The 15,668-nt window shown below is 34.7% G+C and overlaps 1 protein-coding gene across 1 annotated transcript in view; it reads right to left on the reverse strand.

Annotated features, from left to right (window-relative positions):
• Positions 1–401: 401 nt before the first annotated feature.
• Positions 402–15,668, reverse strand: part of LOC120428792 (uncharacterized) — a 244,909-nt gene continuing 229,642 nt past the window's right edge. The window contains exons 9-11 of the mRNA XM_052707394.1: positions 4,580–4,928; positions 4,009–4,334; positions 402–1,865 (exon numbers count right to left, since the gene is read on the reverse strand). Of these exons, the coding sequence (XP_052563354.1) occupies positions 934–1,865; positions 4,009–4,334; positions 4,580–4,928 (1,607 nt within the window). The 3' untranslated portion in view covers positions 402–933. The remainder of the gene's footprint in view (positions 1,866–4,008; positions 4,335–4,579; positions 4,929–15,668) is intronic.

Below are 15,668 nucleotides of genomic sequence, written 5' to 3' on the forward strand. Positions count from 1 at the left end.
TGGAAATATTTTTTTCGTGTATCCATTTTTTCTGAAAAGCTCAAATAACCCATAACCTACAACTTTGTCGAAGACGATCAGAAAATCGATTCTCAAGATACTAGTTAACGAATATTCACATAACGTCATTAGGGATGATATTGGGTCTGAGGGGTGAAATTGGGTCTCACAAAAATTCTGAAAATTTGCAATTTGCATAATCGTGAAAAATTACATATCTTGAAATTAATGAGAAAAATAAAATTTTATTTTAAAGAGTCATTCGCTGCAGTTTTGCCGAAAAAAGATAACAATTAGAAGAATATAGTGCAAAATTGCGCAATAAAATACTTGAAGGATACCAAGTTTATGAACTGTAAAGTTCTAAGGATGTCGTCATATTTGTCATAAAATAAAAATAATGAATTTCTTTTTCAATGAATTCTTTATTGTTCCTCACGATCAGTCTTCAGTCGATGGCTACAATACAAACTTTTTTGTTGTTTTCAAATCTACATTTTTATTCTCTCGACTGTTTTTTAACGTTTTACATTTTTTCCCTTTTTAATATTTGGCTTTCGTTTTATTTCACTACAAACTACAACTGGGTGCTATTTCGCTTCGCACACTTCTTTTTCAATTAACAATTTTGGATTATTACAACACTATCGTTAAACAATTTGCTTTCGTTCGTTCGCTTTTTTTCTTACCTCAATTATTAATACACTTTTTTCACGTTTCGTTTTTTTTTCGTAACCCATCTCTAACCAGCTAATTCAATAAATATTTCTCTACGCGGTACTTGCTTTGCTTACACACAATCAACTGCTCTCGCTTTTTTGTTTGAGTAATTATGTCTGCCTTTAATATCACTAGTTCCGAACCGGCTACGATGAATACCACTTTTTTTCCTCAGATCGTCATCAACTGCCCGAGCGCACTGCGGATGAGCTATCACGAGAAGGCCACCGACGTGATGAGGACCTTGGTGCCGTTTTCCTGCTCGGCCGCGAGTTCCACCCGCAGGCAGGGCAGTTCGTTGACTAGCTTCTGGAGTTGGAACTCGCAGTGCAGGATGGACATGTTTTTCCACACGTGGTTGAACGGAATGCGTTGGAGGGCGGTGTCCTGCTTCGAGGTCCACCCGCCGGAGCAGTTGATCCGGAGGATCATGTTCTCCTTGTTGTTCAAGAAGTGAAACGGGGAGCTTTGGCCGATCATGAAGTAGCCCATCCGGCTTTCGATTATCGAGCAGTGCTCGAGGGCACTCGGGTAGTCCTCCAGGATGTACACCCGGATGTTGAAGTCCGTTTCCGGCTTCCGACTCGGTCCGAACATGTAGATCTTCAACCGCTTCATGACACTCACTTCCGGCGACAGATTCTCCCCGCCCAAAATGTACTTCCCCAACTTCCGTGTCATAATGTAGGCATTCTTCAGATCCAACTGAATGTAAGCCTGCGGACTCGGCACGTCATTCTCCGACGACGCAATCTTCTTCCAGCAGTTCGTCACCTCCTCCTTGTAGAACAACGAAATCTTCCAATTGTCAACGTCCTCCGCGCAGTGCGGCACCTTCAAAATCAACGGTTTCGAAAAGCTGCTCTTCGCGGGCCCACAAACCACCGTCGGACTAATGTGGGTGATTTGGTTCTCCACCAGAATGGTGTCCTTTGAGTCGTACATCACCGCCAGAAAGACGTTGATTTTGAGCGACTCCGGCAGGGCACCCTCCGGGATCGAGAGTGACGTCTGGAGGTGGTCCAGCTCGAGCCAGCCGCCGTCGCTGGTGACGACCTGGCGCATCGAGTTGGACTTGTGCATGGTTCCGGTGGAGCTCGACGTTTCCAGCGAGTCGGTGGTGGCGACGGCGTACGTGGAGTTGGCTGAAGGGGAGGAGAAAGAGAGTTGGTGTTGAAACCTGACTGATTGTTTAAAGTAGTGGTCCAGTTATCGCGCAGAGTTTAGTTTTTGTTTTTGTTTTTGTTTTTGTTTTTGTTTTTGTTTTTGTTTTTGTTTTTGTTTTTGTTTTTGTTTTTGTTTTTGTTTTTGTTTTTGTTTTTGTTTTTGTTTTTGTTTTTGTTTTTGTTTTTGTTTTTGTTTTTGTTTTTGTTTTTGTTTTTGTTTTTGTTTTTGTTTTTGTTTTTGTTTTTGTTTTTGTTTTTGTTTTTGTTTTTGTTTTTGTTTTTGTTTTTGTTTTTGTTTTTGTTTTTGTTTTTGTTTTTGTTTTTGTTTTTGTTTTTGTTTTTGTTTTTGTTTTTGTTTTTGTTTTGTTTTTGTTTTTGTTTTTGTTTTTGTTTTTGTTTTTGTTTTTGTTTTTGTTTTTGTTTTTGTTTTTGTTTTTGTTTTTGTTTTTGTTTTTGTTTTTGTTTTTGTTTTTGTTTTTGTTTTTGTTTTTGTTTTTGTTTTTGTTTTTGTTTTTGTTTTTGTTTTTGTTTTTGTTTTTGTTTTTGTTTTTGTTTTTGTTTTTGTTTTTGTTTTTGTTTTTGTTTTTGTTTTTGTTTTTGTTTTTGTTTTTGTTTTTGTTTTTGTTTTTGTTTTTGTTTTTGTTTTTGTTTTTGTTTTTGTTTTTGTTTTTGTTTTTGTTTTTGTTTTTGTTTTTGTTTTTGTTTTTGTTTTTGTTTTTGTTTTTGTTTTTGTTTTTGTTTTTGTTTTTGTTTTTGTTTTTGTTTTTGTTTTTGTTTTTGTTTTTGTTTTTGTTTTTGTTTTTGTTTTTGTTTTTGTTTTTGTTTTTGTTTTTGTTTTTGTTTTTGTTTTTGTTTTTGTTTTTGTTTTTGTTTTTGTTTTTGTTTTTGTTTTTGTTTTTGTTTTTGTTTTTTTTTTGGTTTTTGTTTTTGTTTTGTTTTTGTTTTTGTTTTTGTTTTTGTTTTTGTTTTTGTTTTTGTTTTTGTTTTTGTTTTTGTTTTTGTTTTTGTTTTTGTTTTTGTTTTTGTTTTTGTTTTTGTTTTTGTTTTTGTTTTTGTTTTTGTTTTTGTTTTTGTTTTTGTTTTTGTTTTTGTTTTTGTTTTTGTTTTTGTTTTTGTTTTTGTTTTTGTTTTTGTTTTTGTTTTTGTTTTTGTTTTTGTTTTTGTTTTTGTTTTTGTTTTTGTTTTTGTTTTTGTTTTTGTTTTTGTTTTTGTTTTTGTTTTTGTTTTTGTTTTTGTTTTTGTTTTTGTTTTTGTTTTTGTTTTTGTTTTTGTTTTTGTTTTTGTTTTGTTTTTGTTTTTGTTTTTGTTTTTGTTTTTGTTTTTGTTTTTGTTTTTGTTTTTGTTTTTGTTTTTGTTTTTGTTTTTGTTTTTGTTTTTGTTTTTGTTTTTGTTTTTGTTTTTGTTTTTGTTTTTGTTTTTGTTTTTGTTTTTGTTTTTGTTTTTGTTTTTGTTTTTGTTTTTGTTTTTGTTATTGTTTTTGTTTTTGTTTTTGTTTTTGTTTTTGTTTTTGTTTTGTTTTTGTTTTTGTTTTTGTTTTTGTTTTTGTTTTTGTTTTTGTTTTTGTTTTTGTTTTTGTTTTTGTTTTTGTTTTTGTTTTTGTTTTTGTTTTTGTTTTTGTTTTTGTTTTTGTTTTTGTTTTTGTTTTTGTTTTTGTTTTTGTTTTTGTTTTTGTGTTTGTTTTTGTTTTTGTTTTTGTTTTTGTTTTTGTTTTTGTTTTTGTTTTTGTTTTTGTTTTTGTTTTTGTTTTTGTTTTTGTTTTTGTTTTTGTTTTTGTTTTTGTTTTTGTTGTTGTTTTTGTTTTTGTTTTTGTTTTTGTTTTTGTTTTTGTTTTTGTTTTTGTTTTTGTTTTTGTTTTTGTTTTTGTTTTTGTTTTTGTTTTTGTTTTTGTTTTTGTTTTTGTTTTTGTTTTTGTTTTTGTTTTTGTTTTTGTTTTTGTTTTTGTTTTTGTTTTTGTTTTTGTTTTTGTTTTTGTTTTTGTTTTTGTTTTTGTTTTTGTTTTTGTTTTTGTTTTTGTTTTTGTTTTTGTTTTTGTTTTTGTTTTTGTTTTTGTTTTTGTTTTTGTTTTTGTTTTTGTTTTTGTATAGCACGATTAATCAATCATCCAAATAAATTTCCAACTTACACGTATTGGTATTACTATTCGTCACCAGCGAGTCCGTGCTCATGTACTGCTGACTGCTCGCTTTCTGCAGCGACGACAGCTGACTCTGAAGTAACGCTTGCTGCTGCTGCTGTAGATGGTGCTGATGTCCTTTCAGGCTGGCCACCGGAGACGGATGTGGTTGCTGGTTCTGCTGCTGGTACAGATGTATCTGCTGCTGAAGCTGCTGGTAATGCTTCTGTTGATGGTACAGATTAGTCGTTGTCACCGGGACGGGGTTGGCTCCTCCGTTGGCCAACGTCGTGGTGACCTTTTCGTGGTTTTTGCTGTCGATGGGCGTCGAGTAGCTGTGGGAGACACGCAAGGAAGAAGACAGAGGGGCCGAAATTAATCCAATTAATCATTGACACTGACCAGAGTATCGGTGGGCACTTCTGGTGGTGAAAGGTGGACTTGGGATCGATTGAGTGTTTGTTAACCCTCGATTTGCCACTTATTTTAGATCATATGAATATTTTTTCAAAGGTCTATTGAAATCCAATGATTTTATTAAATTTAATTAAATAATAATTTAAGGGTACAAACTACCAACCTGGACGCAAACTGAGGCTCGTCGTAGTGATGTTCCGACGAAATCGACCGTGGCAAAAGCAGTGGGACGTTTTGGCCCGGAATCTTCGGTGCCTCCATCGTGCTCCCGTTCGAGTACTCGTAGTTGTTGACGCGGATGTTAATGTCCGGCGTGGCGTGTCCTCCGGTCGAGTTGTGGGTCAGTTTCTTCTGGAACTCGTGCGTGTACGTGTGCTGCGGGTCGGGTGCGGTTCGACCCATACCGTACGAGGGTAACTTCTGACGGTGGCGAATGTGCACCAGGAACACCACGAACGTGACGCACAGCGTTACGATGAAGCCGAGGCCGAGGTAGAAGATCCAGTCGGAGGCTGAAAAGAAGAGGAGATGGTAGAGTTTGAGCGTTAATTTTTGGATAGAATTCAAATCTCTTGATTGTCTTCAATTTTTTTTCCAAATTTAAGCATAAATTTCCCACGAATCAATCCACGACCAACACGAGTCAACCCAGGAAGAGATCATCGAACCACATTAGTCTGCCGAAACCACCCAGCCTGTCAATCACGCTGCGAACCGAAAATTTACCGCCATTTTCCAAAGTCAGCGAAAAATATGCTCACCGCTGCTGCACCGGTTTTGTGTGTGGTTTTTCCTCGACAAATGATATGAAAACTGATGTTGTGCAGCATCGCATATATCGAGTAGCAGCATAACAACCACAACACAATAGGTACAAAGCTTCGGAAAAGCAGCAATTTTGATATCGATCTCCATAGACTCTCTGGGCTGGGATCGGCGCCACGACAGGATGTGGTTAGTGTTGTTGTCTTTTGTAACAATTGGTTTTTTTTAAACAAAACTATTAGTTCAATGATAAAACAAATGATTTATTTTTTGAAAGAGTCAAAATTTTTCAAACATATTTGCCAAGCTATCACTACGTCAACAACTTGCATTGCAATCGCAGCTATTTACCATGAAATCAGCTCTTTTCCGACGACGACGACGACGACTCCATCGCTGACTGGCAGTATAGTGGATGACGTATCAATGAGAGGAGTCATTTTCAATCGGAAAGCATGAATTGCGATAGTAGACGCAGTGGGGGGAGGGGCTGCCAGCGAATCATACATAATATCCGATGCTCCATTATGTTGATTATGATAGCTCAGCTCTGGGATGGGATGAGATGGGTTGTGGAGTGAGGAACAAAATGATTGAAAATTATTGCTCATTCCGGGGGAATATTGAAGATTGGATTGCTTGGTGCACATTGAGGATGATTTTCAACCTGCAGACATTGTTTTTTTTTGAAAAATATTTCAATTATTGGAAAAGTCTCGACACACGTTTTTGATTAGCATATTTTATCCCTTTTTCTAATGATTTTCGGTCTTAACCTGGTCTCGGCACCTATTAGCCAAAGAATGTTCAATACATATTCTATTTTATGATTTAAAGCAATTCCAGCCCAAACTTTTTAAACGTGTAAACGTGAACGTGTTGAGCCAGTTGTACTCGAGAATGACATAAGAAGAGCGTAAGTTATTTAAATAATGTTGTATATCGTAATTTAAATACTGCTGTATCCCGAAGTCGATGCAACGTATCAACAGGCCACTTCTATGAGATTTTTGTATATTAAAGTTTTCAAAAATACATGTTTTTTAAAAGATTTTCAACGAACGAAATGAATAAAACGAATTATAAAATATCCAAAAAAATATTTTCTGATGAATTTTTTTACCAAAAAAAGGCTTTTAAGTCTCATTTACAAATTTTGAATTATGGCATAGGAATATAGATCGAAAAAAGATGTAAAATTTTAGGACAAAAATTGTTTGTTTATCAGTGATATTTTTCCACTTTGTGACTGTAGCAAAGCGGCATTTTTTTGATTTTTTTCCTAAAATTTCGAAAAACAGAATTAACACTTAAAATAAAATTTGTACTAGCCTTCGTGTTTCTGAAATGAGAAATCAGTTCCGAAATTGTTAAAGATTTGAAAAGAAAAAGGTTTTGAGTGTTGGTGATTAAACCCTGATGGGTCATATTGACCCGAAATTCAAAATTTACTTAACTAGCCTCTAATTGTCGCATGATCCTAAAAATCATTTTCCCATCAAACAATGAAAAAAAAAATCCAAGCCTGAACGGGTTAAAAGAGCTTTCCGATGATTTTTTAATAAAATAACTCTTTGAGCTCAATTTTTAAGAAAATTTATATTTTTTCCGTGTTTAGGAGATCATTCATACATTTTTTAACCAAAAAGTTTACTTTTGCTTGTTTGTTTGTTTAATTTCAAGTATTTTATTTTGCAAATGTTAAGGTATGTTTGTAATTAGCTTATTCTACTACTTTCGATAATTTTCTTTTGCCTGTTTAGATTTTTCATATTTTCACAGTCACGTTTTCTTATCTTGCATGTTTTTGCCTTTCTTACAAAAGAAAGGTTTAAGGTTTGCTTTTGGAAAAACGCTTTTTTCAGAAATCTTAAAAAATTCGTGCACGGCGAGGATTCGTCCCAGGAAAAAATCCTATTACTAAATTGAAGGTTTAGATGCGCTCTTTCGATTGAATTTTGGCCCGAAACCCGGAACTCAAAGTCTGATTTTTGAGAGCTCTTTTTCTGAAATACATGGCCGATGTCTGTATCCGCTCTTAAAAATTTGTGTCTTCCATCACTGGAAAACCGCTCGTAAAACCCACAATTTTTAAAAGCCAGATCTGTAGCCGTGGGGTCGGAGACGAACATTTTATTTTTCGATTCACAATTTTCGACCAGTAAATGTGGTCAAACCCATTTTTAGAGGTATTTTTTGGACTATTTTACAGATAACACTATCAAATTTAAAGAATTCAGTTTCAAACAAAAAGCCATTCGAAAACATGCGCCATAAACTGTTTGGGCCCAAAATTTGAAGCTTTTCCAAAATGTATTACCAGAGATATAGCGATTTTAGTGTTTTTCGTCTTATTTTTACCCTATTTTTTCCTATTTATTTTTTGGATTTATACACAATCATATACTGAACATCAAATTCGAAGTCCCGGCTCGTTCTCGCTGGAAAGCTCGACAAGTCGTCAAGTCGAAGCTTCAACGCCAGCGCTTTTAGGCTTGCGCGTTTTACGCTGCGCGTGAAAGTGTTCTTTCTGGCTTCTTATAATTGATCGACAAAGTGCAATAGCGATACATATTTTTTTAAGTTAATCATAGACTAACATTATAGACTGAGTACCCTTTATTTTTTTTTAAATAATGTCAATCCAATATGTTTTTCTTAATTAAATTTAAATGTCTTGCGACAAATAATGTACTTCTGAAATTAAAAAAAATGGCATTTGAGGTTTAGCCTGAAAAGATTCGAAGCTTTAGGTAAAATTCTCACTGGATGGTATCATTATGTTTTTGAAAAATTAATTGCACCAATATATTTCTCGGAGTTTCATCATTTTGTAAGAAAGGCTCTATTTCACCTCTGGTGATATTAAATCGGGTTTTTTACATTTTTTGCATTGTAAAGATACCATTGTCATTTAAATTGTGAAAAATGGGGCACTTTTCAAATGTCAGTCTAGAGTTTAAAATTTTAGTAATATGTTTGTCAAAATGTTATATAAAAACCACACATATGATTTTTTTTTCAAATTGAAAATTGCATCAATAGTGGCTCAGTTATTGGCATTTGAAAATTAAATACAATTTTAGTGATAATTAAAAAACCTCATTTTCCAGCAGCTACAAAAGGTTCAATCTTAAAAAAATCTTCAACAAAAAAACTGTTTTAAAGACTTGGGCAACATTGGGCACTACTAAAAAAATAAAAAAAATCAAAATTTTCTCAATATCAACCTTTAGGTAAATTTACCTCTAAAATGGTGTTCTTTATCAACATTGTTAGTTTTTAACTCGGAGGTCAACGCCTCCAGACAAATCCACCTCTCCCTGGTCTAATAGCCACGGGGATCGGTGGTGGGCTCTTCACTGGCCTCTTTTATCAAACGCGGCGAGCTTTCGGAGAGGACTCTTCGGCTCTGGGTCGAGATGCAACAGGGGGAAGCTGATCAGGGACTCAAAAGAAACACGGTCTTTGCATTTTCACTTGCTTTTAATTACTTACGAAGTGTTCGTGTGTGTAAGTGTGTGTTCGGGGCCGGCCGGCGGTACTGCGTGCTACTGCTGGTTTTCTGCTCTCCAGTTTGCTGTGAGCTGCTGACGATGATCTCGGCGAAGCCTCGTCAGGCTCACCGAGTCGCGCACAGGTGTGCTTCTGGACGGTTGCGAAGGGACCGACGGAGCCTAGCCAGGCTACCGAACGTCGGCTGGTGTTCGACCACCACGGGCTTGGTGGGAACCAAAGGGGGTGCTTTACCTCGCGGACCGAGGACGACGGTCTGCGGGGGCCACGTCAGGACACGTGGTCAACAGGACCTTCTGGGCGAGCTTTTTGGGCGTGCTCGGCTACTGGCTGAGACGTTGAACGTGTCTACAGCCCGGGCTGGCCGGGGAGAACTCGGTTCCCCGACGATATCGGTTCTTCAGCTTAAAACTGCTGGGTCCTACACGTGGGTTTCGCACAATGGGGGAGGGTTAGGTTGGGTTCGCTACTGGGGTTCTGTTTTGAGGTTATCGGGACTTGGCATACCTGATTCCAATCTAATCACTGCTCGGGTTCTTGTCTTTTCCACTCACGGGGGATACTGCGTATCCTTTGTCGGTTAAATAGTGTTGCACAACCGGATCTTATATGAACTAACTAGTGACGAATGTTAGTCAACTCGCGTGTGATTGGCTTCGCGGTCACGGTGGAAAAGACCGATGGAATCGACCCGACCCAGTAGCTAACCTCCCCCAAAGATCATCAAGGTTCATCATGACCCTTTTTATTCATCCCATTCGTTAGTCGCACGGCAGTACACATAATTGGTGAGGAGTGTTTAACAAATTGTGTTATGTGTATTCAAAATGACCGTTGCTAATCCTACTGTGGAGTTTATTCAAACTAGTGCTCCTAAACAACTTCCTTCTATTAGCCATTGATTAAAGGACGAACGAATAACATACAATGACTAACCTATCATATATTACGCAAAACATATAGAAAATACTATTAAAAAACATCGAAACTATGGAAACGAATATTATGGCACGGGTCATCATAGTGAGTTCACTCCGAAGAGTACTATGACCGTTTGCTCTCACTCTCTATCTCTTGTTGCTCTTGGTGAGTAATAGGGTAAAATGCCACAACGGTAACAACATTTGATTTGAAATCTGATTTGGCATCTGTGAAAGTAAATTTATTAGAACAATTTTTCAATTACTTTCTAAGCGTAATTCTTTTTTCGAATTGTCCTGGCCTATTCCAATAGAAAAGGCCTCAAAAAGTTTAAGTCATTCCAAAAAAATACATAAAGTAATCGATGGCCGACATTTTGGAGATATTATATTTATTTTTAATCTTCACAGTCCAACAAAGCGTCTTATTTATTTGAATTAGTCTTTAAGGCATTAAAATGTTGAAATTGCCATAAAATAAGTTACGGAAATTGCTTTCCGCATAATTGATCGACGTGTTGGTGGCGTCAGCACAGCCGACAACAGTAACCCAAACTGCGAACAAAGCTAAACTTCGTTTACCTCGCCGCGATTAAAGCAAGTAGCTCGATTAATGCTCTGTAAGCAAAACCTCAGTACCTCGTGAGTGAGGCTCTGGGGGACTTTTCGATTACAATAAAATCAGAACGTTTTGGACAGTCAAACACAACGTGTTGGCGTTATTTATTTCGAAACTTCCCCCCTTTCATAATGGGATCTTTATAACTAATATCATTTAATCAACCATCTTAAACTGAACAATCTTTAAAAATCCATGTTTCGACTAAATTTAAATCTCCAAAAGCATTTTAGAGTAGATTTCTTTAATTGATAAAAAATTTAGGGTATAATGATTTGACATTTTATTGTGAAGTGTTTTGGTCGAGTTTGTAGAAAAGGCAACTACCAAATAAAACTCAAAACTTTGCAAAATAATACGAAATAAAAAAAAACAAAGAAATCATAAAACAATCGAAGTAAAGTTTTTCATTGTTTTTAATTATCGAGGTCTTGTTTTAGTTTTAATATCCAAATATACCTAGTATGAAATATAAGATTATTTAATTTTTGATGATTAATTTTTAAGGTATTTGGATGATTTGTTGATATAATCGATTCGGTATTATTCTATTTTTCATTAGTACTGTATGGCTGATATCAGAAATATTTTTACTTTCTCTGAATAATTTCAATGTTGGTATAGCTATTTAAAATATCATAACAAGCAAGAAACTAGAATTTAAAGTAAAACAACACTGGTAAATTTTATGCGATTTTTGCATATGAAAATAACCTTCAAATCTTGAAGACAAAAAAAAATAATAATATTGAATTGAAATATTGAAAAATAAACACAATTTTTTTCAGCATTTTTTTATTTTTAATAAAATCACAGGAACAATGTTTTCCCATTTCCACTCAAAATACAATTAGATTTTTTAATGAAAAATCAAAGTGCATGTTGAAATTTTGCTTAGAAAAATAAATAAATATTTGATCGGAAGTAATTTTTGCATATATTTTATTTAAAAAAAACTAGCTTCTTAAAATCGGCTCAATACTAAAAAATAACTTCCTAAACATAATTACATTTTTGTGACTAAGTTATGAATTTTAAGTAGAGTCAAAGATCAATACCATTAAAAAAATGTAAATCAAAAATATGATTGAGTTGAGTATCCAAAAAAAAGTAAAATCTTGAACCCTTCTCCAAATGACACTCATCAATCCATTTGCACACACCCTTTGATATGGAGTGGAACACATTTCCATAACCATATGCAAATGCATTCTCTTCCCATCATAATGTCTAAAAATCCCTGGAAAGAAAAAAAATACAAAAAATGTCACATTTAAAAACACAATACTAAAGTGATTGCACTCCAGCTCAACTCTGTGTGCGTGTGTGACGTTAGACGTTAAAATTCACCCCAAAAAAGTTCAAACAAGTGAAGGAATCTCGTCGCTCGTTAGGGTGACATTTATGTTTAGATTCAATGTAATCAAGAATCTTTAAACTGTTAAATCACTATGAACCACCCTAATCAACCAACCAGATAATGCTTTGCGTCCTGCGTGGTACATACACGTTGATCCCCAAAGGAGGACTCAACCATGAAGGACATTATGCAACATGCATGGTTCTGTGTGTTTATGTGTGCGTGCAACATAAAACTCTTTTTTGAGGGGAAGGGGACCCCAAATCCTACCGAGAGTTTCGCTGAAATTCTGCAACACTCTTCACGTGGTTCCCCATCAAGGGCTCTTTATGGATTTTTACGTCGCCAGAGGAATGCGTGATTGCGCTCAGTGACTTTTCATCATCCTCCCCCCAAACCTGCTAGAATTCAAGTGTGTATGAGTGTGACTGTGTGTGGGGGTGAGTTCCCCCTCTAAATTATGCCGTATTTATGCAAAGAGGACCCATTCAAGTGAACAGCCATTTGGGACGACACACAAGATGAAAGAGTGCGCGTTGTCGAGGGGCCGTCCCCAAACCAAAGATTGCAGGGAGCAGGGTGATAATGAAAATGCCTTCATCCCCCCACTCCACCTGGAAGGAACTGCACGTGTTCACTTTCATTTTGTTCGGCTGGTTGGGTTTAGCAGAGCGATGATGACTTGTTTTAAGTTCTTCCACGTGATGGTGGTGGTAAGTGAAGTGCGAACGGCCATTAAATTTAGATTTTATGCAAATTTTTGGAAACAGTGCTTCATGGTTAAGGGATCGCTTAATGATGGATGACGAATAATTTGAATTGTACTTAATAAATTACTTGAATACAATTATATTCCATAAATCGACAAACTGATTACTTTCGAAAAGTTGAGAATAGCAAAATGAAAAAAAAAAACATTTTTTATTCTATTTTTTTACAAATTTCAATTCTTTAAGATCTATTAAATTGAAGCAGACTTCAAAAAAAGTCACGAGATCATTATTTAATTTAATTCTAGAACTATTGAATTGAAATGGGAAAGAAATGCAATAAAAATCCAAATTGATTCAAAACTTGAAAGAACTCAGATTGTAAATACGTCAGTTTGTGGATTTAAATAGAATAGACTAACTTCTCATCAATCCCCTCTCAATTGATGAAGCAGTTTTTTATAACTCAATTCCGTCTAAGAAAAAACTAATTCAACCAATTCATGCTGGTATCTTAGGCCAAATAGAGCACACACTCGTTCATAAAACATGAAACCCCTCCTCCATGCCCTGAAAGGGGCCAAAACAATGTAGGTCGTTCGTCGCCGCGGCTTGACATCCGAGTCGAGTTCATCAATTTAGTACCGAGCAATGCTACCGTTAAATAACGAATAATGATGTAAACAACAATAATTCCATCAATTTACAACGCACACACACACACACGATATCAAGCGCTTTTTCGGCCACATAGAGAGGGTCTTCGACATTCGTGAATGCGTAAAAGGGGTTCACTGTTTGATCTTGGTTGGTTGATGGGAAAAAAGGAGCATCGGCTGGAAATTCCAATGTTGCGTAACTTGATATCCCCCAGCATAAATTGGGCCATTTTCAATGCTGCCTCTCGTGCTGTTGCTCTTTGTGGCTATTGGGATGCTGGCCCTTCATACATGGGTTTGATCCCGGAGCAGCGACCTCCGGAAAAATGAGTCTGAATGTAAAGCGTACAAGAACCTCAACTAAAAAACTTTGGGATTATGTTGCCCGTTATTGGCACCACCACTATTCTGGAAGGAAAGGTTTGAGTACAGAATTTTCATTGTTGAGAATGATGCGCAGCAGGGCGCTGGGCATGGGAAATCGTCTGTTTATTTTTAATTGGTGTGTTGTACTTCTTGGGTTTCATTTTATAGGGCATGGTTAATTGCTGTTATTTTATACGTCATTTGGAAAAATTTGGATCAAATTTTAAATCAAGAGGGAATAAAGTGTGAACTGTATTTGAAAAGGAATCAATTTCCGTAAAAACATTTGCAAGATTATATTGAGGTCTTGTTGACTTTGTGTGATGTGAAAAATTCTCTTCAACACAAGCAGTAAATATGCGGTCCAGTAAGGTCCTCCATTCTCCTTCTTTATTCTTATTTAATTTTAAATAGTAAATTAATATCTCATATTTATACCATGAATAACAAAACCATCAAGTAATTTACACAATTTATTTAGTTTTCAAAAATTTAAAAAAAGTTTGCCTTGATTTTAAAGATTCAAAATTATTTTTAATTTAAAAGCAGAATACTTCACAAAAGAAAATAAATCGTTTCTGATAAAGGGAGTTGAGAAATGTGGGCTTGCTAGATGACACTAGTGCGTCCATCCCGGGAATTCCCGGAATTTTTCTAAAACTGGGAGTCCCTGAATCCTGGGATTTTTAATATTTTGTCCCGGGAATTCCCGAAATTGAAGGTTTAAGGTTTAAGAAGGCCACATAATAAGGTGTTACGTCGATTCCGTTTTTTATGTTTCCCGTTTCCCGGGAAATTTGGACGTCCTATATGACACCATCTCAGTCTTTCATAACTAGGTTTTGCTAGGCGCGTTTCAAAGAAGTATTTTTAAATTGCAAGAAAAAACAGTTTTAAAAATAATCAACCAAAAACTGCCATTGTAAAAAAAAATAATAATTCATTTGTATTTGACATTTAAGATTTGCACACATTGCTTATAAATATGATTTGACAATCATTTTCTTTCAAAATCCATAACTACGGTACCAGATTAAGTACCATCCTAAACTCTAGTTCACAAGGTGCCTTTTTTGTCCCCTAAACTACATAAGAAAAATCCAAATATTCAAAGATATATAATTTTGTGAATAAAATTTTTAATATAAAAAAAATCTGAATACAAATGTCTTCTTTATCTAGAACATAGAATCCAGAGAATGCATAAAAAAGGTATTATTAGAAAAAAAATCAAAGAAAATTTTATTTACGCAAAAGCAAACGTTTCGAAATGAATATTAATAACATGCGTATAACTTCAGTATTGATAGCCTAGGCACTACAATTCATTTTTCAAAAAAAAAATTAGAAAATGATCAAAAATCCTGGACAAGATTTTTGAACGATTCATGATCTTTATGTTTAACTAATTATTATTTTTAAAATGTTTTAAAACAAAAAGTTTAGAAAATTTCCAAAAATCATTTTGCAATCTGAATTTGAATTTGCTATCGAGAAATTTTGTACTAATCAACCGTTTAGGCTTCATCCATAATGTAGGCTTCATCCATAAAGTAATTTTCAGATTTTATTTGAAAATTGCAGAAAAATCATTATTTTTTTTTATCATTTTCGATCTGTACTTAAGAAGCTTAATTTGTGAGAATTGAGTAACTCTATGTTTTACCCAAAAGAAAATCATCAAACAATTGTTTTGTATTTGAGCAAAATACACTAATTATTCCATTTTTAAATAAAAAAGGTAATTTTAAAATTCAGTATTTTTTAGACGATTGGAAAATTGCACAAAAATTTCATAAAATAGATCAATACTTTCGAAAATATAACCGATTAAGTTGGGTAACACTCATAAAGATTACTAATTGTTCTTTTTTGCCTTTCTTACTAAAGAAAGGTATAGCCTTGCTATGAGCTTCGACAAAAGATCAAGCTTCATAACCCGATCATTTTTCGAGTTAAATTATTTTAAAGGCCAAATCTAAGCAAATTATGGCGAAAACGTTACTTAATCCACCTTTTGGTGGTTTGTTCTTTCCTCTCAGTTATAGAGTAATTCCAAAGCAATTTAAAACTTTCACAAAAAACCTGAATTTTCAAAAATATTTAAGGCCATTTTTGTCATGCGTTGCTTGTCATTTTTCATTTGATTAAACCGATTTCCAAGTATTTGGATTTTTTGTGAATTAATTTTTTTTTCCGCAGCTTCTCCTCATTACTTTGATTTTTTTTGAAAATCAATGATTGTTAGAAAGAAAAAAAATAATGGAAATGTTAAAACGATATTTCATATTTTCAATTTTTTCTTTATTTTTTATGTTTTTGCCTCCCCCAGAGTCA

The sequence above is a fragment of the Culex pipiens genome, chromosome 2 (genome assembly GCF_016801865.2).
Source record: "Culex pipiens pallens isolate TS chromosome 2, TS_CPP_V2, whole genome shotgun sequence".
Taxonomy (NCBI): domain Eukaryota; kingdom Metazoa; phylum Arthropoda; class Insecta; order Diptera; family Culicidae; genus Culex; species Culex pipiens.